The 23,507-nt window shown below is 37.0% G+C and overlaps 2 protein-coding genes across 4 annotated transcripts in view; one reads left to right on the top strand and one right to left on the bottom strand.

Annotated features, from left to right (window-relative positions):
* RNF2 (ring finger protein 2) overlaps positions 1–4,065 on the top strand; it is a 47,352-nt gene extending 43,287 nt beyond the window's left edge. Inside the window, exon 7 of the mRNA XM_044758195.2 lies at positions 113–4,065. Coding sequence (XP_044614130.1) covers positions 113–214 — 102 coding nt within the window. The 3' untranslated portion in view covers positions 215–4,065. The remainder of the gene's footprint in view (positions 1–112) is intronic.
* A 16,760-nt stretch (positions 4,066–20,825) lies between these two features.
* The window catches only part of TRMT1L (tRNA methyltransferase 1 like), a 37,153-nt gene continuing 34,471 nt past the window's right edge, over positions 20,826–23,507 (bottom strand). For all 3 annotated transcript variants that reach the window (XM_014850312.3, XM_044757991.2, XM_014850310.3), the window contains 2 exons: positions 21,312–21,438; positions 20,826–21,208 (listed from right to left, as the gene is read on the bottom strand). In XM_014850312.3, the coding sequence (XP_014705798.1) occupies positions 20,956–21,208; positions 21,312–21,438 (380 nt within the window). In that variant the 3' untranslated portion in view covers positions 20,826–20,955. The remainder of the gene's footprint in view (positions 21,209–21,311; positions 21,439–23,507) is intronic.

Here is a 23,507-nt window from a genome sequence, read left to right as displayed (position 1 = left end):
GTTTACCCTAAGATTTTTTTTTTAAAAGAGATGGACTTTTATGTTTGTTCCATCTCAGTCTTGTTGTGCTTTGAGCAGTTTTCATAATACTTTCTTTCTTTTTTTCTTTTAGGTATTAAATGGCTCTTTTTCTTTGGAATTGGTCAGTGAGAAATACTGGAAAGTGAACAAACCCATGGAACTTTATTATGCACCCACAAAGGAGCACAAATGAGCTTTTACTAAAACCAATTCTGAGAAAGAACTTTTTTATAGCCTATTTCTTTAATATTAAAGATGTACCGCCATTACTTTTATGGACAGAATCTTGGATATGTTGTTCAGTTTTCTTTCTGAGCCAGACTCGTTTACACTATTAGAATTTTTTTCCCTTAATTTAAGATTTCCTTTTTGGAAGGGACTGCAGTTATTCAGTACTTTCTCTTTCCTGTTAAAAATATATCTAAGTTGTATGTTTTCACAAAGTATGGTTCCAGTTTGGAGCACCTTGGAACTTTTGACCCAGGAAATTTTTCATAATTCTGTATTCTTAAGTGAAGATTGAGTTGGCCATCCTTTTTCCTCCTCTCAAGTTTTTTGGGCCTACAGAATGTTAAATAATATGTATTTTGACTTTTTTTTCCTGAAGTCTTGTATATTTATAGTTTTCTATATAAGCTGTAGTATCTTCATGAAGACCAAGGCTCAAATTTACTGTGCTGAAAAAACAATTCTCATAGGATTATTATTTTCATGGTATTTTCTTCCATAATATCTCATTTAGAAAAAAGAAGGTTCTTTATGAACTTAGTGTCCATTGTCATGCAATGTTATTTTTTTCCATTTTTTCCCCCTCTAATTTTAGAATTTCTGATCCTGGGAAAGAGAATCAGACAAGATCTTAAGTTCTGTGAGAACTTGGTTCATTTACAGATTTCACTGAAGAAAAATTAATTTGGTCTTATGTAGTCTTCAAGTGTATATTTAAAGAAGTCTTTTTTTGTATTAGTTCTCCTGTCACTTCAGTTCCTTTATTATGCGTCATTTTTTTTCCTATTAAAATGCCAGACATATGGAGATATTTTGCACTTTAGCCTTGATGAAAAAGTACAAGATATGTTCAAAGCTTCCCTATTCTTTTCTTATTGGTAGCCACGTAAGTTTCAAGAATAATATGGCACATAGAACTAACAATGGGAAAAAAAGTTTGTTTCTGTTTGAAAAGTGTGTTTAGCATTTTGGGTTGCCATATCAGTTTATAAATTTGGTGCTCTGCTCATTACACTCTAGAGAAGCACGTTAATGGAGCTTGAGCCCTGCCTTGATATGTAGTGAAAGGTAATTCTGTAGAAGAATGTCAGCCAGTATGGTAAAGTCATTCTACTCTTAATTTAGTTTTATATTGAGGGACAGTGTTGGGCGTTTGGAGCCAGAAGGCTTTATGATGACAGGTCAGAAATAGGATTGTGTGTTATTTTTCATCCCTGTCCCGCTTCCAGGTATGTTTCCAAGTTTATATTATCACAGTATTTACAAAGACATGTTTGCATTGAGAAATTAACCCTGATGGGTTTTTGCCAGGGAGCAGTAGTCCTCCAAGTACCATTGTAACTAAAGCCTGTCTAATCATTGTAAATATTTATCTGTCATTTTTGACAGATTGGGGCCAGCTTGGTGTTTTAAATCTTCAGCCCAATATGAAAACTTTAAAGGCTTATTCAATTTTTTACCATTTTATTGAAAATATTTAAAATCTGTTTCTACAGTTTTTTTGGTAATCTGTGCCATGAAATTTGAAAACCACCAAAAATCAAGGGAAATTTTGTATTTGATTCGTTTTCTGGTATAATGTTAAGTTGTATAGATTATTAATGCATGTCCACTGAATATAACCCTGGTTTTGTGATGTAACAGCTTAGATTTTATTGGTGACATTAGATTAGTGGTTGCATTAAATAACTAAATTCACATTGTGATTATTAATTGAAATTTTGTCATTAAGCCAACAGTTATTTGTGAATATAAGCTTTGTGCTTAGAGAATGTATGTTTTTATCTGTCAGTATGGGAGGATGTAAACTCTGCTTCATTAGTAAATTCATTGGATGTGCAATCTTTTGCAAAATATAATTAGAGGTATCTGATAGAGCATTGAGTGTAGTGTTGTGTGTATGTGTGTGTATGTGTGTGTGTGTTTTAGGGGTGGGTACTGTTTACCACCACTACCAACCAAGATTTCATAAAGTATTCTAAGTAACTTCTATAACCACCATCTCAACTGAGGAACAGAAGGCTCACTAAATGTGGTGAGGGCCTTTGGACACATTATCATTTTAAAATTTGTTATGGTAAAATATACATAACCAAATTTACCATTTTAACCATTTTTAAGTGTACAATTCAGTTGCATTAAGTACATTCACAGTGTTGTATAACCATCAATTTCCAAAACTTTTTCATTATCCCAAACAGAAACTCTCTACCCATTAAATAACAACTCTCCATTTTCTCCCCCACCCCCAGCCCCTGGTAACCTCTATTCTACTTTATCTCTATGAATTTGACTATTTTAGGCACCTTATGTAAGTGGAATCATACAATATTTGTCCTTTGTGTCTGTCTTATTTCACATAGCATAATCTTTTCAAGGTTCATCCATGTATCAGAATTTCATTTCTTTTTATAGCTGAATAGTATTCCATGTATATACGCGTTTTGTTTATCCAGTCATCTGTTGATGGACACTTAGCCTGATGGACACTTTTTGCTATTGTCAGTAATGCTGCTATGAACATTTTTGTATAAATACCTATATGAATCCCTGCTTTAAATTCTTTTGGGTATATACCTAGGAGTGAGTTTGCTAGATTGTATGGTAATTCTGTGTTTAACTTTTTGAAAAATCTCAGATTGTTTTCCACGGTGGCATTTCCAACAGCAATGTACAAGGATTTCAGTCTCTACATCCTCACCAATGCTTGTTATTTTGTTTTTGTTTTTAATAGCTAACCTAATGGGTGTAAAGTTTTATTTCATTGTGGTTTTGATTTGCATTTCCTTAATGGCTGTGATGCTAAGCATCTTTTCATGTTGCTTATTGGCCATTGGTATATATATCTTCTTTGGAGAAATGTCTATTCAAGTCTTTTGCCCATTTTTAATTGGGTTGTTTTTTTGTCGAGTTGTAGGAATTCTTTATTCTAAATATTAATCCATTATCAGATACATGTTTTGAAAATATTTTCTTTCATTCTGTGGTTTGCCTTTTCACTCTCTTGATAGTGTCCTTTGATGCACAAAAGTTTTTAATTTTGATGAAGTCCAATTTGTCTATTTTTTTCTTTTTGTTGGCCTGTGCTTTTGCTACTATATCCAAGACGGCCAAATCCAGTGTCATGAAGATTTTCCTCTATGTTTTTTTCTTCTAAGAGTTTTAAAGTTTTAGCTTTTACATTTAGTTCTTTGATCCATTCTGAGTTTTGTATATGGTGAAAGGTAAGGATTTAGCTTTGTTCATGTATATTTGTATATCCAGTTGTCCCAGCACCATTTGTTGAAAAGACTGCCCTTTCTACATTGAGTTGTCTTGGCAGCCATATTCACAAATTAATTGACTATGTGAGGGTTTATTTCCAGGCTCTGTATTCCATTGGTCTATATGACTGTCCTTTTCCCAGTACCACACTGTTTTGATTAGTGTAGCTTAATAATAACTTTTATATTATCATTTTAAATCTCTGAACCCTGTGAAGAAGACAGTATTTTCCTTGTACATTTGAGAAAACAGGCTCACTATTCTGACTTGGATAACTAAACATGAAATAATTGAAATGTCACATGAGAAAAGACACCTCTTTCAAATTCCCATCACATTTCTACTTATAAATATTTGCTTTTCTAAATCTTAGAAGCATAATTATAAGAAAGGAATATTAATTAGTGTGCAGTTGTTATAACTATAAAAATGACTTCCTTGAAAACTCTTAATAGAGGACCTCTGAAAATCTGCTTTTCCATGAAAGCAATGAGAACACTATAACAGTTGTCAAAATCAACTTTTTCAGAACTCTAAAAATTAAAGGTTTCCAACAAACTAAAATGCATTTATTCTATAAAAATAGTAAGAATAAGTTTTGTAGCATTTTAAGTTGCCCTATCCCTTTTCCCCCAGTTCCAGGGTAGCCTTGAAAACGAATAGCCTTGCAACTATAGTAGCCATGAAAACCAGCAGTCTAGTAGCCATTGGAAGGAGTGTGAAGCTCCCAAAAAAGCACACCCCAGAGGGTTGTCACTACAGTCATGCATCTCTTAAGGACGAGGATACGTCCTGAGAAATGTGTTGTAAGGTAACTTCATGATTCTGTGAACATCATAGAGTGTACTTAGACAAACCTGATTGCTATTAGCCTACTACACACCTAGGCCATATGGTATTAATCTTACAGGACCACCATTGTATATGTGGTCTGTTGTTGACCAAAAAGTCATTATGCAGTGCATGACTCTTTGACCTGTCTAGTACTTCACTGTTTTAAAGGCTCTATTCTCAGAGCTTGTTTTTATTTGACTTGACTCTACTCACTCAGTGCAAACAATCCTAGCTTCAGCCTATTTGTCAAGAACAGCTGCAGTTATTTAATATAGCAGCTGCTTGAGGCAGTGATACCAATTGGTGCAAAAAAGAGGCTAACTGAAAAACAAAAGGAAAAGCTGAGGAATGACATGTCTGTAGAGGGCTTTGAAAAGCTCCAACATATTCCTGGGATTCTAGAAGGCCACATGCATGTGCAAGGCTGTGTGCATGCCCAAGAAAAAAACGAAGACGACACTAATCTTACCTGTAGCAGAACTTGAGGCTCTGCAAGCAGGAAGTGAAGGATAAGGCAGAGTCGTAAACTGCATGTTGGCGTGTTGAAGGCATACCCCAACACGTTCACAGAGCACTTCGTCAAGGCTGGAGACTGTTTCAAGGCATTTTAAGGAAATTTCTGTCTCATCGTTAGCTGACCCCTAAGCTAACAAAGCAGAATATCGTGGTCACACACAGCAAAGAGGGTAGACTTTACAGAATTAGTGCAGGAATGCCACTAAACAAACAGCAAACACAACAAAGCCTGAGGAGGTGAAGGGATTCTGTTGTCTAGAGTTGCCACATTATTTTAAATGTCTAGTCTTCAACAAAAATTTACAAGACATGCAAAGGAACAAGAAAATGCCTGTGAAGAAGCCCAGCTGTTGGCTTATTGAATTTATTAAACAAAACTTAAAGTCAGCTTTCAAAAACATGCTTAAAGACTTAAAGGAAACCATCTTAAAAACTGAATGTGAGAACAGTCTTTCACCAAATAGAGAGTAACAATGAAGAGACAGAAATAATGATTAAAGAACCAAATAGAAATTCTGGATTGAAAAAATGCAGTAAGTGAAATAAATTCAATAGAGGGCTCAACAGAAGATTTGAACTGGTAGAAGTAGTCAAACTTGAACACAGGCCAATTGAGTGCATCCTATCAGAAAAAAGGAATGAAGGAAAAAGAAAAGCTGCAGAGACCTGTGGGACACCACGAAGTGTATTAACATGCATAATGGAAGTCCCAGAAGGAGAGAAGAGGAAGGGGCACAAAGTGTACTTGAAGAAGTAATTGCCTAAAACTTCAAAATTTGATGAAGAACACTCTGCACATCTAAGAAGCTCAACAAATGCTTAATAAGACAGACTCTTGGAAGCAGCAAGGGAAAAGTGATTCATCACATCCAAGGGAATCTTTTCTTTTTTTTCTGATGAGGAAGATTGGCCCTGAGCTAACATCCATGCTGATCTTCGTCTATTTTGTATGTGGGATGCCACCACAGCTTAGTTTGATGAGTGGTGTGTAGGTCCATGCCTGGGACCTAAACCTGTGAACCCCAGGCGGCTGAAACAGAGCACATAAATTTAACCACTATGCACCAGGCTGGGCCCCAAGGGATCTTTGATAAGATTAACAACTTGCTTCTCATGAGAAGTCACGGAGGCCAGGAGGTAGTGAATGACAGTCAAAGTACTGAAAGAAAAAAGTCAACTAAGAATTCTTTATGCAGCAAGATTATTCCTCAAAAAATGAAAGAGAAGTTAAGACATTCCCACATAAAAACAGAACAAATTTGTCACTAGCAGCCAGCCCTACAAGAAATAGTAAAGGTAGTCCTTTAAGCAGAAATGAAAGGACATTAGTAACATGAATCCACGCAAAGAAATAAGTAGCACACTGGTTAACTACACAATTAAAGATAAAAGACAGTATAAGTGTATTTGTATTATCTTAGGCTGCTATAACAAAATACCATAGACTGGCTGGTGTGAACAGAGACATTTATTTCTCATAGTTCTGGAGGCTGGGAAGTCCCAGGTCAAGGTGTGAGTAGATGTGGTTCCAGATGAGGGCCCTCTTCCTGGCCTGTAGATGGCTGCCTTTTCACTGTTTCTTCACATGGCAGAGAGTGCTCTGGTTTCCTTCTCTTATAAGGACACTAATCCCATCATGGAGGTCCTACCCTCATGAACTCATCTAAATGTAATTACCTCCCATAGGCCCGAATACCATCATGTTAGGGGTTAGCGCTTCAACATAATGGATTTGGTGGGGTGGGGGGGAGGGGGTTGGGGGCCTGATACGTACATTCAGTCCATAACAGTACTTTTGTTTGTAACTCTTCTGATTCAAGAGAAAACTATAAAGTAATACATGGAAAACTGTTGAATGGCTTATAATGTATAAAGATATAATTTGTATGGGAATAGCATAAAACATCAAGGAGGGAATGGAGCTATCCTGGAGCAGAGGTTTTGTAGACTACTGAAATTAAGTTGGTATTAATCTGAACTATATTATTTTAAATTAAGATGTTAATTGTCATCCCTAGCACAATCACCAAGAAAATAACTACCAAAAAAACAGCAAAAGAAACAAGGAAATTAAAGTGATATGCAAGAAAATGATACGTAACACAAGAAGACTAAAGCAGGAATAGACAAGACGGAGCAGGAAACAAATGGCAAACTGGCAGATGTAAATTCCCTTAGCATTATTACATTAGACGTGAACGGACTAAACACTGCAATAAAAGGCAGGTACTGGCAGAAGGGATTGAAAACATGATGCAGCTATATACTGTCCATAAGAGACAGACTTTAGTTTCAAAGAAACCAATTGGCTGAAAGTAGAAGGATGGGAAAGCATGTATCAACAATAACCGAAAGAGAACCAAAGTAAGATATTAATATCAGACAAAATAGAACTTAAAACAAAAATTGCTAGTAGCAACAACTGATATTTTTTTTTATTAAGATTATGATAGATTACAACCTTGTGAGATTTCAGTTGTATGTTATTGTTAGTAATGTTGTGAGTACACCACTTCACCCTTTGTGCCCTCCCCCCATCCCCCCTTTTCCCTGGTAACCACTGATCAGTTCTCCTTGTCTATATGTTAACTTCCACCTATAAGTGGAGTCATATAGAGTTCGTCTTTGTCTGGCTTATTTCGCTTAACATAATACCCTCGAGGTCCATCCATGTTGATGCAAATGGAACAATTTGGTCCTTTTCTATGGCTGAGTACTATTCCAGTGTGTATATATACCATATCTTCTTTATCCAGTCATCAGTTTCTGGGCATTTGGGTTGGTTCCACATCTTGGCTATTGTAAATACTGCTGCGACGAACATAGGGGTGCATGGGACTCTTGGGATTGCTGATTTCAGGTTCTTAGGATAGATACCCAGTAGTGGGATGGCTGGGTCATAGGGTATTTCTATTTTTAACTTTTTGAGAAATCTCCGTACTGTTTTCCATAGTGGCTGCACTAGTTTGCATTCCCACCAACAGTGTATGAGGGTTCCTTTTTCTCCACAACCTCTCCAACATTTGTCACTCTTGGTTTTGGATATTTTTGCCAATCTAACGGGTGTAAGGTGATATCTTGGTGTAGTTTTGATTTGCATTTCCCTGATGATTAGTGATGATGAACATCTTTTCATGTGTCTATTGGCCATACTTATATCTTCTTTGGAGAAATGTCTGTTCATGTCCTCTGCCCATTTTTTGATCAGGTTGTTTTTTTTTTTGTTGTTGTTAAGCTGTGGGAGTTCTTTGTATATTATGGAGATTAGTCCTTTGTCAGATAAGTAGCTTGTAAATGTTTTTTCCCAATTAGTGGGCTGTTTTTTTGTTTCAATCCTGTTTTCCCTTGCCTTGAAGAAGCTCTTTAGTCTGATGAAGTCCCATTTGTTTATTCTTTCTATTGTTTCCCTCCTCTGAGGAGTTATAGTGTCCGAAAAGATTCTTTTGAAACTGATGTCAGAGAGTACTGCTTATATTCTCTTCTAGAAGACATTGTTTCAGGCCTAATCTTTAGGTCTTTGATCCACTTTGAGTTTATTTTTGTGAATGGTGAAAAAGAATGGTCAATTTTCATTCTTTTACATGTGGCTGTCCCGTTTTCCCAGCACCATTTGTTGAAGAGACTTTCTTTTCTCCATTGTAGGCCCTCAGCTCCTTTGTCAAAGATTAGCTGTCCATAGATGTGTGGTTTTATCTCTGGGCTTTCAATTCTGTTCCATTGATCTGTGCACCTGTTTTTGTACCAGTACCATGCTGTTTTGCTCACTGTAGCTTTGTAGTATGTTTTGGAATTGGGGATTGTGATGCCTCCGGCTTTGTTTTTCTTACTCAGGATTGCTTTAGCAATTCGCGGTCTTTTGCTGCCCCATATGAATTTTAGGATTCTTTGTTCAATTTCTGTAAAGAATGTCCTTGGGATTCTGATTGGGATAGCATTGAATCTGTAGATTGCTTTAGGTAGTATGGACATTTTAACTATGTTTATTCTTCCAATCCATGTACATGGAATGTCTTTCCATCTCTTTATGTGGTTGTCAATTTCTTTCAAGAAAGTCTTGTAGTTTTCATTGTATAAATCTTTCACTTCCTTGGTTAAATTTATCCCAAGGTATTTTATTCTTTTTGTTGTGATTGTGAATGGGATTGAGTTCTTGAGTTCTTTTTCTGTTAGTTCATTGTTAGTGTATAGAAATGCTACTGATTTATGTATGTTGATTTTATACCCTGCAACTTTGCTGTAGCTGTTGATTGTTTCTAATAGTTTTCCTATGGATTCTTTGGGGTTTTCTATATATAAGATCATGTCGTCTGCAAACAGTGAGAGTTTTACTTCTTCATTGCCTATTTGGATTCCTTTTATTTCTTTTTCCTGCTGAATTGCTCTGGCCAACACCTCCAGTACTATCTTGAATAGGAGTGGTGAAAGTGGGCACCCTTGTCTTGTTCCTGTCCTCAGAGGGATGGCTTTCAGTTTTTGTCCGTTGAGTATGATGTTGGCTGTGGGTTTGTTGTATATGGCCTTTATCATGTTGAGGTACTTTCCTTCTATACCCATTTTATTGAGGGTTTTTATCATAAATGGGTGTTGGATCTTGTTGAGTGCTTTCTCAGCATCTATTGAGATGATCATGTGGATTTTGTTTCTCATTTTGTTAATGTAGTCTATCACGTTGATTGACTTGCAGATGTTGAACCATCCCTGTGTCCCTGGTATAGATCCCACTTGATCATGGTGTATAATCTTTTTGATGTATTGCTGTATTCGGTTTGCCAGAATTTTGTTGAGGATTTTTGCATCTATGTTCATCAGTGATATCGGCCTGTAGTTCTCCTTCTTTGTGTTGTCCTTGTCAGGTTTGGGGATCAGAGTGATGTTGGCTTCATAGAATGTGTTAGGGAGTACTTCATCTTCCTCAATTTTCTGGAATAGTTTGAGAAGGATAGGTATTAAATCTTCTTTGAATGTTTGGTAGAATTCTCCAGAGAAGCTGTCTGGTCCTGGACTCTTATTTTGGGGGAGGTTTTTGATTACTGTTTCTATTTCTTTACTTGTGATTGGCTTATTCAGATTCTCCATTTCTTCCTGGTTCAGTTTGGGGAGGTTGTAAGAGTCCAAGAATTTGTCCATTTCTTCTAGGTTGTTCAATTTGTTGGCATATAGTTTTTCATAGTATTCTCTTATGATCTCTTGTATTTCATTGGTATCTGTTGTGATTTCTCCTCTCTCATTCCTAATTTTATTTATTTGAGATTTCTCTCTTCTTTTCTTGGTGAGTCTGGCTAAGGGTTTGTCGATTTTGTTAATTTTTTCGAAGAACCAACTCTTTGTTTCATTTATCCTTTCTACTGTGTTTTTTGTTTCAGTATCGTTTATTTCTGCTCTTATTTTTATTATTTCCCTCCTTCTACTGACTCGGCTTTGTTTGTTCTAAGAACCTTTTTCTAATTCTGTTAGGTGTCGTTTGAGGTTGCTTATGTGAGCTTTTTCTTGTTTAGTGAGGTGAGCCTGTATTGCAATGAATTTCCCTCTTAGGACTGCTTTTGCTGCATCCCAAATGATTTGGTATGATGTGTTCTCATTTTCATTTGTCTCCAGGTAATATTTGATTTCTTCTTTAATTTCTTCAATAATCCATTGTTTGTTCAGTAGCGTGTTGTTTAGTCTCCACATTTTTGCACCTTTCTCTGCTTTATTCTTGTAGTCGATTTCTAGTGTCATAGCATTATGATCAGAAAAGATGCTTGATATTATTTCAACTCTCTTGTATTTATTGATGCTTGCTTTGTTTCCCAAAATATGGTCTATTCTTGAGAATGTTCCATGCACACTTGAGAAGAATGTGTAGCCTGCTGTTTTTGGATGAAGTGTTCTATATATATCTATTAAGTCCATCTGGTCTAATTTTTCATTTAATTCTATAATTTCCTTGTTGATTTTCTGTCTGGATGTTCTGTCCATTGGTGTTAATGGGGTGTTGAGGTCCCCTACTATTATTGTATTTTTGTTGATGTCTTCTTTTAGTTCTGTTAAGAGTTGCTTTACAAATTTTGGTGCTCCTGTGTTGGGTGCATATATATTTGTAAGTGTTATGTCTTCTTAGTGGAGAGTCCCTTTTATCATTATATACTGTCCCTCTTTGTCTTTCTTTATCTGTTTTGCTTTGAAGTCTACTTTGATATTAGTGTAGTGACACCTGCTTTCTTTTGTTCATTATTAGCTTGGAGTATTGTCTTCCATCTCTTCACTCTGAGTCTGTGTTTGTCTTTGGGGCTGAGGTGTGTTTCCTGGAGGCAGCATATTGTTGGGTCTTGTTCTTTGATGCGTCCTGCCACTCTGTGTCTTTTGATTGGAGAGTTCAATCCATTTACATTTAGAGTGATTATTGAAATGTGGGGGCCTACCGCTGCCATTTTCTGTCTTGTTTTCTGGTTTTCTTCAATTTCCTTTGTTTCTCATCCCATGGTTTAGTCTGTTCTGATGGAGAGCTGCTACTCTCTGTTGTTGTCCTTCTACTTCTCTCCTTTGCTCTTGGTTTTGTAGCCCCTTTCCTTTTTTTGATTTTTCAGGAATGAGGGTTTTCCTGAGCATTTCTGGAAGAGGAGGTTTTGTGGCAATGAACTCCCTTAATTTTTGTTTATCTGGGAAAGTTTTTATTTCTCCATTGTATTTGAAGGATATTTTCGTTGGGTAGAGAATTCTCGGCTGCAGGTTTTTGTCCTTCAGATTTTTGAATATATCATTCCACTCTCTTCTAGCCTGTAAAGTTTCTGCTGAGAAATCTGCTGATAGCCTGATGGGGGTTCCTTTGTAGGTTAATTTCTTCTGCCTGGCTGCCCTTAGTATTCTCTCCTTGTCGTTGACTTTTGCTAGCTTCACTACTATATGTCTTGGGGTTGGTCTACTTGCATTGATAAAGTTTGGAGATCTATTGGCTTCTGTCACATGAAGTTCCATCTCTCTCCCCAGATTTGGGAAGTTCTCAGCCATTATTTCTTTGAATAGGCTTTCTGCCCCCTTCTCCCTCTCTTCTCCCTCTGGTATACCTATAATCCTTAGGTTGCATCTCCTAATTGCGTCAGATAATTCTCAGAGAGTTTCTTCATTTCTTTTTAGTCTTAGTACTCTCTCCTCCTCTGCCTGCAGAATTTCTATATTCCTATCTTCCAAATTGCTAATTCTTTCCTCCATATTATCAGCCCTACTGTTCAGTGCGTCTAGATTTTTCTTAATCTCCTCTATTGTGTTCTTCATTTCCAGTATTTCTGTTTGGTTCTTCTTTATAGTATCGAACTCTTTTGTGACATAGCTCCTGAACTCGTTGTCTATCTGAATTCTCTTTTAACTCATTGAGTTTTTTAATGATGGCTGTTTTGAAGTCATCATCATTTAGGTTACATATTTCATTGTCTTTGGGATTGTTTTCTGTGTGTTTGTCATTTTCCTTCTGTTCTGGAGACTTAATATATTTTTTCATATTGCTTGATGGTGTAGATTTGTGCCTCTGCATAGAGATGGAGTTTAGTTACTGCTTCCACTTGTTTCTACTGGTGTGGTGGGGAACAGCTGTTTATACTGCACCAACCAGGAACCCTATCAGCTGTTGCTAACTGGGCCTGGGCCCCTCCTCGCAGTCACAGTGATCCTGTGGGTTCCCTCTTCAGCTGTGGGGGCCGTCACAAGGGGGCTTCAGGCTGCTGGTGCCTACTGTTGCAGACCCCCTAGATGTGCTCCCTCCTTAGGGTCTGCAGCGGTGTTATGGGCTTTCCCAGCGGCCAGGGGTAGGATCACTTATATTTGCAGCTCTGTCACTGTTGGCGCCCACAAAATCTCACTTGTCCACTATGGGTCACAGCAGAGCTAAGGGCATCTTCTGCAGTCTGTGGTTAGTTCACCTAGCTATGCTACTTTTGTGCCAGGGTCTTCCAGCCTTGTGGTTCCCGGGTGGGTGCTCTCTACTAGTGCTGTGCAGAGGCTATCGCTGAGACTGCTGTGAGACTGTAGAGTTTCCCCCTGGGCCATGAAGCTGGGTCGCTGGAACGCCACCCAGCCTCAATCCTCTCCCCTAAGATCTCGGGGAGCCCCTTGCCCTGTCTCGGGGATAGCTGGAGACCTTGAGTTCAGTGGCAGCTGGCCGGCTGCTGCCCTGCCTGGGATTCTCTTCGGGACCCTCCTGGCATTGTGGATGCTAGGCGGGGCCTCTCCACTAATGGCGGGTAGGGGTTTTCCCCGCCGCCTCCGGTGTGTAACTCTGGAGCTTCCCTCTGGGCTTAGGTGTAATTGCGGGGGGCTTAGGTAGGGCTCTGGTCACCTGTTTCCACTGTCACTCCTCTGGTGTGCGCTCCCTCCTGCCCTTGGAGTGTGGCGATGTTCTGGGGGCATCCGCTGGAAGAAAGCCGCTTGCAGGTACTAGGCTATTCGGGGGTCGGGGTCGGAGAGTTTTCACCTATCTCCACCTCCTCCTGGAGGGAAGTCCATCCGCCTTCCGATGTATAGCAGTGTGGGTCTCTCAGGCATCCTGAGATGCTATATGGATATCCTTTGTTAAGCGATGAATGTCCAATTAGTTGTAGATTCAAAGGGGGAGAGACAAAGAAGACTACTCACGCCACCATCTTGGATCTTCTCCAACAACTGATATTTTATAATGATTAAAGGAGTCAATCATCAGGAAAATGTAACAATTATAAACATGTAACCACCAAACAACAGGACCCTGAAATACATTCCAGATGAGGCAAAACCTAGCATAACTGAAGGGAGAAATAGACAATTCAACAATAATAGTTGAAGATGTCAATACCGTATTTTCATAGTGGACAGTTCAACAGGGCAGAAGATCAACAAGGAAACAAGACTCAAACAACACTGTAAACCAACTAGACCTAACATCTATAGAAAACTTCAGCCAACTACAGTACGATGCATATTCTCAAGTGAACCTGGAATGTTCTCCAGGGTGGATGATAAGCTAGGCCAGAAAACAAGCCCCAGTAAATTAAAAAAAATATATATATAGTATATGGACTCTGGCTACAGTGGAGTGAAATTAGAAATCAATAGCTGAAGGAAATTGGTTAGTGCACAAATAATGGAAATTAAACAATACTCCTGGAAAAAAAACCCAGGTCAAAGGAGAATAAAAAGTAAATGAGAAAATACTTGGAAGTGAATGAAAATGAAGACACAGCTTAACAGAACTTAAGGGGTGAAGTAAAGCAGTGCCTAGAGGGAAACGTATAGCTGCAGATGCGTACGTAACACAGAAGGCCTTACCAACCCAAGCTTCCACCTTCAGATGCTGTAAAGAAGAGCAGACTAACTCCAAAGCAAGTACAAGGAAAAAATACAACAAACATTGGAGTAGAAATAAGCAAAATACATCATAGGAAAACAATAGAGAAAATCAATGAAACTAAAAGCTGTTTCTTTGAAAACATCAACAAAATTGACAAACCTTTAGAGTGATCCAAAAAAGAAGACAAACTACTAAAATCAAGAAAGAGGGACATCATTACTGACCTTATAGGAATAAAAATGATCGTAAGGGAATAATGTGAACAATTTGTATGCCAACAAATTAGATAACCTAGATCAAATAGACAAATTTCTAGAAAGACACAAACTGAAAGTGGCTGAAGAACAAATTGAAAATCTGAATAGACCTAAATAAAAGATTGAATTAGTAATAGGGAAACTTCCCACAAAGAAAAATGCCCAGGCCCAGGTGACTACTCTGGTGAATTCTACGAAATGTTTACAGAATTAAAACCAATCCTTCATAAATCTTTCCAAAAAATACATGAGGGTACATTTTCCAATTCATTCTATGGGGCTAGCATTACTCTGGTGCCCAAACCAGACAAAAGCACCACATGGAAAAAACCCCTGCAAATCAATATCTCTTATGAATCACAGGCACAAATGTCAAAAAGACCCCACCAGCACACCAAATCTAACCACATATAAAATGGTTAAATACAGGACTTCTGCTTCCAGGAAGGTGGAGAAGTGTTCTCCCAGAATAGGCAGACACAAAATAGATTAGCCATTGCCAAACTTTGAGGAGTGAGTAGGGAATGCGTGTGGGGTTTCTTACTGGGGTAATGAAAATGAGAAATTCTGAAATTAGTTGTGATGCTTGCACAACTCCGAATATTCTAAAAACCCCTGAAACAATCCTTAAGCGATATTTTGAAAGGGTGCAATTTATGGTGGGTGCCTTATATCTCAATAAAGTCATTATTTTTAAAAACAACTTCCTTATAGAAGACAAGTGGGTCATTTACAGATAAAACTTTCTGTGCCATTCCGCATACTCTTAGTCTCACCATACTAACCTTTTGGTCCCCGAGTAAAATTAGAGATGTGTGTTAGATGGTATTTAAGGTTGCTTCCAGCTTAAGCATTTAATGATGAATTCTGGTGCTTACAAACAATGTCTTCATAAGATGATTTATTTATTTGGGGTAAAACTATGGCCTGTTTGAATATGGTTATACATTTCCTTCCTGTTAAAGAAATTCTGCCTTAGTTGCTATGCTTTTGGGAACTTAAAGCTAAAGACCACAAATTTCTTTTTGTAATTTTATTTAATTAGGAATTGATTTAATAAGTAAACTACTTGTGTCGCTAAACTATGATTATTTTAGCAGAATGTAATTGGAGAGTTCTCTTAGTGGTCTTAAGTTATACTAAATTTCTTTCAAATGAACCCCTCACAATCTTAACTGATTTTCTTTCATTGGGTATAGCATTTATTATCAATCTCCACTTTAGGTGGCTCTATTAGTCTGCTAGGGCTGCCATAACAAAGTACCACAGGCTGCGGGGCTTAAACCACAGAAATTTATTTTCTCACAGTTCTGGAGGCTGGAAGTGCAAGATCAAAGCATTGGTACAGCTGTTTCTTCTGACGCCTCTCTCCATGGCTTGTAGATTTCATCTTTTCCCTTTGTCTTCATATGGGTATTTCCTCTGTGGACGTATGTGTCCTAATCTCTTATTAGGATACCAGTCATATCGGATTAGGCCCGTTCCTCAATGACCTCATTTAATCTAAATTACCCCTTTAAAGACCCTGTCTCCAAATACAGTCACATTCTGAGGTACTAGGGGTTAGGACTTCAACATGAATTTTGGGGGGACACAATTCAGCCCATGACAGTGGCTACTACTTATTCTGGCCTAGACACAGGGTAGCAGGCAATTCCTAAGGCAGAGATGAAAGCGTACTACTAAATTATGCTAAATTAATCTTTTAGCAAAAAATATGATGGCTAAAGTCTTAAGACTAAATTTTATTCACTTGGAGACCAGTAATAAAAATACATTGAGAGTACTGCGCAATTGGAAAGAAAAGGTGATTTTCTAAAAATGTACCTTTTCTGTTTAGTAGGTTGATTGAAATTTAAACTGCCTGGTTTAAACCAAAACTATTAAGATGATACCAAAGGAATATATATATATATAATGAATAAACTCAAGAAGTCAAAGACAAGGATTGTGGAGATAAGATGTCAGTTGTCAACACATTGGGAAGTTAGATGTTTTCACATGGACAGTCAACAGTCATAGGTAACTGATTTAGGAGGATGAAGGCCTAACAATTGGAGACTCTGGATTGCTGGAAAGGCAAGTGTGCAAAATGGGTATGGAGATGGGGTAGGTTAATGGTGTGTGTAAGGAGTATTTCGAGCCAGAGAAACCATCCCTCACCACCACATGACTACTTTTCCTTTGTCACAGCAGGAGAAGGGCAACTGAAGATAAAAAATAATCCAGAGCTGTGTGCGACATGGGACACCAGGCACACTGGAGGGTGCCCCATACTGAATGGTGAGATGAACCTGTTCCCTTCTCAGATTAAGTCCCTGAATGCTGGCAGTTAGGCTTAGACCTGTTGACTGCTAGATAGAAGATTAGAGGATTCTTCTTGGCTAAAGCCACCAAGACGTTTGAGGGTAACCCAAACGAAGTTGCACTGCTCCATCACTTTGCAGTAAGGCCCACCAGTAAATAGACTGTACCTTTGCACACAAAACTACTGAAATATAAGCAGCTCACCCAAATCACCAGACATTTGATGAAAGCCTCTGACATGAAAGAGACTGAAACGAACAGATAAAAACTGATGAAAGGTGAAAAGATGAAAAAGATAATGCAGGAAGCAGGAAAAAAAAAACCCTTAAAAATAAAATCTCAGAGAAATGCTTACATTCACAAATTAAAAGTAAAATCTTTAAAAGGAAATATTCAAGAATAAAAATTTGGAAATTAAAAAATATGATAGGGGCAATGTTTAAAACCAACTGAAGTATTGGACTGTGAGTCAAACATATCTCACAACTAAAGCTGTGAGATGTTCACTTTTCCAGCCTCCCCTGTAACTTTAAGGCTGAGATAGTCGGAAGAGAAATGGTTTGATCCTGTAAAGTGGCTGAATTCGCTATCTTGCTGGCTCTCTTAAGCAGAGACACTGGTCAGGAAAGAGTGGCATTCTGAGGATTGGAGTAAGTTTTAGAAAGATTTGGATGAACGGGTATCCTAAATCCTTAACTCCACTGAGCCTCACTTGAAATGGAAAAAACCCTTTAGATGTTTGCTGCCATGACGACCCCTTAATAACCTCACTTCAAGGAGCAGCCCGTATGCTCTATCCCTACAATCCCTCATTGCCTCTGGGACATAATTAGAGTCAGATCCCAGCATGTCTTGAGGGACAAATACAAAGTGTGACCTGAAAATGCTTTTTTGATCATATATACTGATAATAAGTGGAGAAAACCCATGGAACTAGATTCTGAATATGTTGGATCTTGAAGGAAGAAACGTAATTTTCTTTTTTCTGCTGGGAAAGATTCACCTTGAGCTAACATCTGTTGCCAATCTTCCTCTTCTTTTTTCCTCCCCAAGGCCCCAGTACCTAGTTGTATATATTCTAGTTGTAAATCCTTCTAGTTCTAGGTGAGCTGCTGCCACAGCATGGCTACTGACAGATGAGTGGTGTGGTTCTGTTCCTGGGAACCAAACCCGGGCTGCTGAAGCAAAGCACACTTTAACCACTAGGCCATCAGGGCTGGCCTGGAACAATTTTAAACTGGGTCAAATTATTGATACATGTACACTTATACTGGAGATTCTGGCTCAGTTTGTCAGCTTGAACAGTTTGGCATGGTTTTGTTTATTTGATTGAAAGAAATTTTTACTTAGCAGTGGCTCATCTAAATCGAAGGTGAGATGTTAGAAATTCCTTGATATAATGTAGAGGGAAGAAATCAAAGACTTGGAAGGGGGAATGTTGAAGAGGATTTATTAGGTATGATCTGCTCACCCATCTCTCACTGTGTGCCTCATGAGAGCCCAGTTGACTCTCTTTACCAAGACAATTGAGAAATACACTGGTGAGCAGAGAACTAGTACCCCTGAAAAGCTTTACAGTAGACTGTAGGCCAGGGATGCGAGTGGGAGATGCTTCAATTGAAATGGACTCCCTGATTCAATGGGCACTGCCAAGCCTGCAGTGTCGGAAACCCAGAAGTTCCCTTAATTGCTAGACTAGAAAGGTGGGGATAGTTACTGTAACAGGCAGTAGGGCTGACAGGATGATCAGGATAGTCTGACGCAGGGATCTTTTGGCCTTGGCAAATTGATTATTGTGATTCAAAGGACAAAAGTGGTCCTATTTATTTATGTAGCTGAAAATTATAGGTCTGACTTGAGCTTCCACAGTAGTCATGATCCCTTACCCAATTCCCAGGCCTGATTTAATTCACAGTCCCAGAACCATTTGAGAAAGGACCCTGCCATAACATCACAAGTATGTATTATGTATGTTTCTCTTAGCCTTCTCCTAAGTAACCTGTGGTCACTTACTAGAGCCATTACGCAACAAGGAAAGAAATTCCTAGACCTTTTGTGATTACCAAACTGGTCTTGAGTTAGTTCTAATTTCTGGAAAACAGAACATCACACATTTATTCAGAGTGGAATCTAATGGAAGTTGGGTAATAAACGGAGTTTTAACCCAAATCCACCACAGTGGCCCCCAAACCCATCTCATGATTCTTTCCCCATTTCCTGAGTGTATGGTTTGAATATTAACATAAGCAACTAGCAGAGTCAAGACACTGGTTTCCTCACAGTGGAGTAAGAACTGGTTTCTTGTGTTTACTAAATTGTAATGGAAGGTTACAACTGATATTACTTTACAATGTCGTCAACATTTGCAGTGTCCCAAATTACTACTGTTACGGGGACAAGGTGCTAATGTAGAGCTAAACGGAATTTTAAAAGTATTTCCTCTTTAGCTTGATACAGTACCTTTACAGAGTTCCAACTACTTCCTACCAAACTTTCTTCAGGATATTTGCCTGTATATGTGAAATGAATACACATATTTAAAATATGATTTTAATATTTCTATATTTAAATATTTCTATATCAAATTAGGCTCCTGGCATAAAACCCAACTTCATCACTGATCAAAATATGTCATGCTGATAGCATTTAGCAAAATTTGAGGCTGATATTCAATTTAACAATAAGTATTAAATCAAATGATCCAAGTACTGGTTTGCCTTCTGGATTTATAGTAATTTTTTTTAACTACACAAACTAAAAAAAGTAACTAATAACTATTATTTCCTTTTGTGCTCATTTGTGAGTTATAATTTTAAGTGGCAAGAATCATAGTGGTGTTTTTATGGCCATTATAGAAACTAACTTGCATTTCACCTATTCCTTTATTTTACTAAAATGTATGATTCCATTAATGGGAGAAAAGGAAAAACATCCTCCTAGGACTATGCTGTAATAACAAAGAAATTTTCCTTTATTTCTGCTAAATTAATATTCTATGTTGATGTAAGCCTCACCCCCTGGATTTCTGTATATGTCATGGGCATGCTTTTTTCTGATGTAGTGTATTTAAGCCTTTCAGTTATAACCCCCTCTCCATCCCCCAAGCTGAATGCTTGTAAAAAGTTACTTCATCTGAGAAATACTTCATGGTAAATATGGATTAAATCCTTTAGACAAAAACCTAAACTTTATACCAAATCCTTTCATCCAAATTCTTACATTCAAATGAAGCAAGAACAATATTTATTAATGGAAACAAGATTTTTTCGAACTAATTTTCATTGTCATGTTAGCCTGGGATACTTATACACAAAATTAGCACATACACACATCAAAAAAAACAACCAAACTAAACAACAACAAAAAAAACCACCCCCCAAACCAAAAAAGCCTCAATTCATAAGTTCATAAGGTGACAAGTTTTACTTCTGAGAGGTAGCACAACCAAGCAAATGAATATTGTACGTGTTTTAAGTGAGGCAATTGAGATCACCCACTTTGTTTAATTTACAACAAAATTTCTCCTCTTCAAGAATTTCAGTGCTTGTGAACAACTATTATATTAGAACAACGGTCTCAATTTACTTTGACAAATTCTTACTCTGAAGTTTAGTCATCTAGACCTTAAACTTATAAGAAAAATGTATTTCTATCTCAGGAAGGTATTTAATTTCTCAAAAGCTAGTAATAAATTAAAAGATAAACGTGGGGAGAGGTATGATTTCTTAAAATTGGGAACATATTTTAGCTTTGTAATTGTGAAATACATTAGTGACCTGAATGGACCCTGTTCTTCCTGTTCTATTCTGGGTCATTCCAATACGTGACAGGCTTCTGGCTTCATTTTGTACAACACTACAAACAGAATAACAAACATCACGAATCAGTTTAAGTAGTGCTGTGATTCAGAAAGGATGGCTTCCATAACATAAAATTCCCAACACTCTGCATGTGAACATTTTCTGAGTTATTAAACACTAGGGTGATCTCAGTTATAAACTTGGCTTCATATGAAATGTTTTCACTAGAACTTTAAGTTTTCTTTAAAATAAGAAAAACTTGGAGAGCATAGTTCCCAAATCAGCTAAGTTAGAAACAGCTAATTTTTTGAATGAAACAGCAATGTTTTTTATTTTTACACCACTGAATTGAAAGAATAGAAAAAGAACTACAGTTGGAATAGAGAACTATTAGGCCATCTAAACAGATAACTGGGAATAAACTCTTCTGCATTTACCATCTTCTGCAACCACTTGCTTCTGCTTTGTCCTTCACTGACATTTCAACTCTGTCAGCTACTGTATCTTCGGATGCTGACTGGGCGTGGCCCTCCGACTGTCCTCCAGTGTAGGTGGGGGTGCTGTACTTTAAAAGGATAGATTTAAACTGCATCAGGGGTGCATCTGTACGAACACCCATTGGGTCAAAATGAGTTCGGCTTACTCGAAAGCCTGCTTGAGAAAGATAGCACAAAAACTTTTTTAACCTGCAGCAAGGAAAGGAAAAAAAATAATGAGGTTCTTGTATATTTAAATCACAATAGCATTAAAATATAAAATATACACTTTGCCATTCACTGGCTGTCCTACTTTGGCATGTTCATTCCTTTAATGCTGTGTCTGTGGATGTTGTAATAAAAGGGAGGATGTTCAGTATTGACATCAGTCTTTTGCCTCTTGGCTAAATTTGTGCTTGTTTCATTACTTTTTCTCTTTCCTGAAACATACACATATAGACACACACATACACAAAGTTAGCATTCTCTTAAATATTACAAACCAAATACTTTTATAACTATATACTGTCTCAAGTCCACATCCTCTGATACATACCATTTCAACCTATCTATTCAATCTTAATTGTTATACTAAGATAACTTTTATTATAAGAATAAAATACTTATTCTTGATATTTTCACTATCCTTCACCCATGTAATTTTAATATTTAACTGTTTGCTGAGTCAGAACCTCCTTTCTACCTTCTTCAATTTCAAGCCTCAATTTTATTTCCATCTCCTGTAGAAAGCCATTTATGAATTCTGGGCCGATCACCTGAGAAATTTCGTTACTGTCAATACCACACTACTCAGGGTTTGATTAAGTTCGGTCATTTTGTCTTGTTTCATGTGTGTAGGTCTTTTATGTGTGTTAAGTCCTCTCTTCCCAAATTATATTCTAAGTTCCTGGTGATACTGTCCTTCATTTTTATAATTGTACTCTCTACTGAAGGCCAATATTTGATACATAGTATGTCTTCAGTGAACATAAAACAAAAACAGAATAAGTCTCAAGGGCTTGGATACAGAAACTTATAAAGGTACAATGTATGATCATTGCCTACTACTTACCACAGTATGTAGCCTTTCCATTTTAAGTGAAAGGAAGCTAGCAAATAAGTTTCTAGCAATGTATCCTTCCAAAAATCACAAAAGGAAGAAAATTGAGATATCCAAGTTATTAAAATGAGATTTTGCTGAATGTTCAACTCTTAGTTATTTATATATGGATGTTACGGCCAAATCTTAATTCTTCACAAAAAACAATTAACATTAACTTAAGCAAAGGTATTCAGAAGGCAAATTTGATGCATGAAAATGATAAATTGCATTCAAAGATAAATATAAATTATTGTTGAACTGTTGCCATTTTGCATAAAACAAAAACAAAATAACTCAGGGCTCCTCCATTAAATCAGGTAATTAAAACCTGATTATACCCTTGCACGAAATCTTCTAAGAAGGCATATTTACTCCATATTTAGTACAAGCGCTAGGAAAGTCTGAGACTAAAAATCTAATACCTTAATAATGACTATCGTCAGCAGTACATGGATTTTTTTGGCATGGTATTTTCTATCATCAAAGGTTTTATATGTTTAGAAATTAGTTTAATTCTCTGAATTTTTATATGACAAAGTTTCAGAGATTTTAAATATTTTTAAAACTTGGGTTTTACTTTATTCTGAAAAGGATTTTAAGACAACCCTGCCAAAGATGAGGGACCTGCCTGAGGTTACAGAACAACACAAAGAAGCAGAATGAGGCTCTTAAATCTAATGCTCTTTACAATATACTATAATGTCTTCTTCCCTCTGACAGAGAAATTAAGTAGAATAAATCATTTTAAGTGATTTGAATGTTAGCAAATTAGTTGAAGATGCCAAATGAACAAGACTGTTGGAAATAGCATGCAGTAGTTATTAAACCATATGCTATTAACAGGAATGGAAGTGTTCTTGTCTCTGAAGATCAACACTAAAATGCCAAGCAACTAATACAAAATTATATCTTGTAATTACAATTCTCTGCTCTTTCAACCTTAACACTATTTTCTTCTTGTTACCTGTATTCAAAACACATGTAGAATCTAAAGTTGTCTTTTAGAAAGCAAAACAAAACCTTGGACAGTAAGGCACTGACATTATAAATCTCAACACACTTTTGATATGAATTTGCAATGCTTACATTTTAAAGTATACAACTATATTTTCAAGTATGCACACATCCCAAATTATAAGAAAGGCTATATAATAAATTCTTATAGCTAGAGAATGGCGTCTTCCGGTTAATCAATGGAATTGCTATAAATCATTTGTTGATGAGAAAGTTTAAAGAATTAGAATAAAATTTAATCTTAACTCTAACTTTATCAAATATAATTTGATATTATTTTGGTTCACATGGTTCTTCAAGATCTTATAGTTCTTTCAAGGGGATTACCATATATTAGTGATGTGGACAAAGTACATGTTAATAGACATTTTGAACTGTGCAAATGCTAGATAA

This window comes from Equus asinus, chromosome 25, assembly GCF_041296235.1.
Source record: "Equus asinus isolate D_3611 breed Donkey chromosome 25, EquAss-T2T_v2, whole genome shotgun sequence".
In the NCBI taxonomy this organism is placed as follows: domain Eukaryota; kingdom Metazoa; phylum Chordata; class Mammalia; order Perissodactyla; family Equidae; genus Equus; species Equus asinus.
The sequence above is the reverse complement of the archived record's forward strand: the minus strand, read 5'-3'. Positions and strand labels throughout refer to the sequence as shown.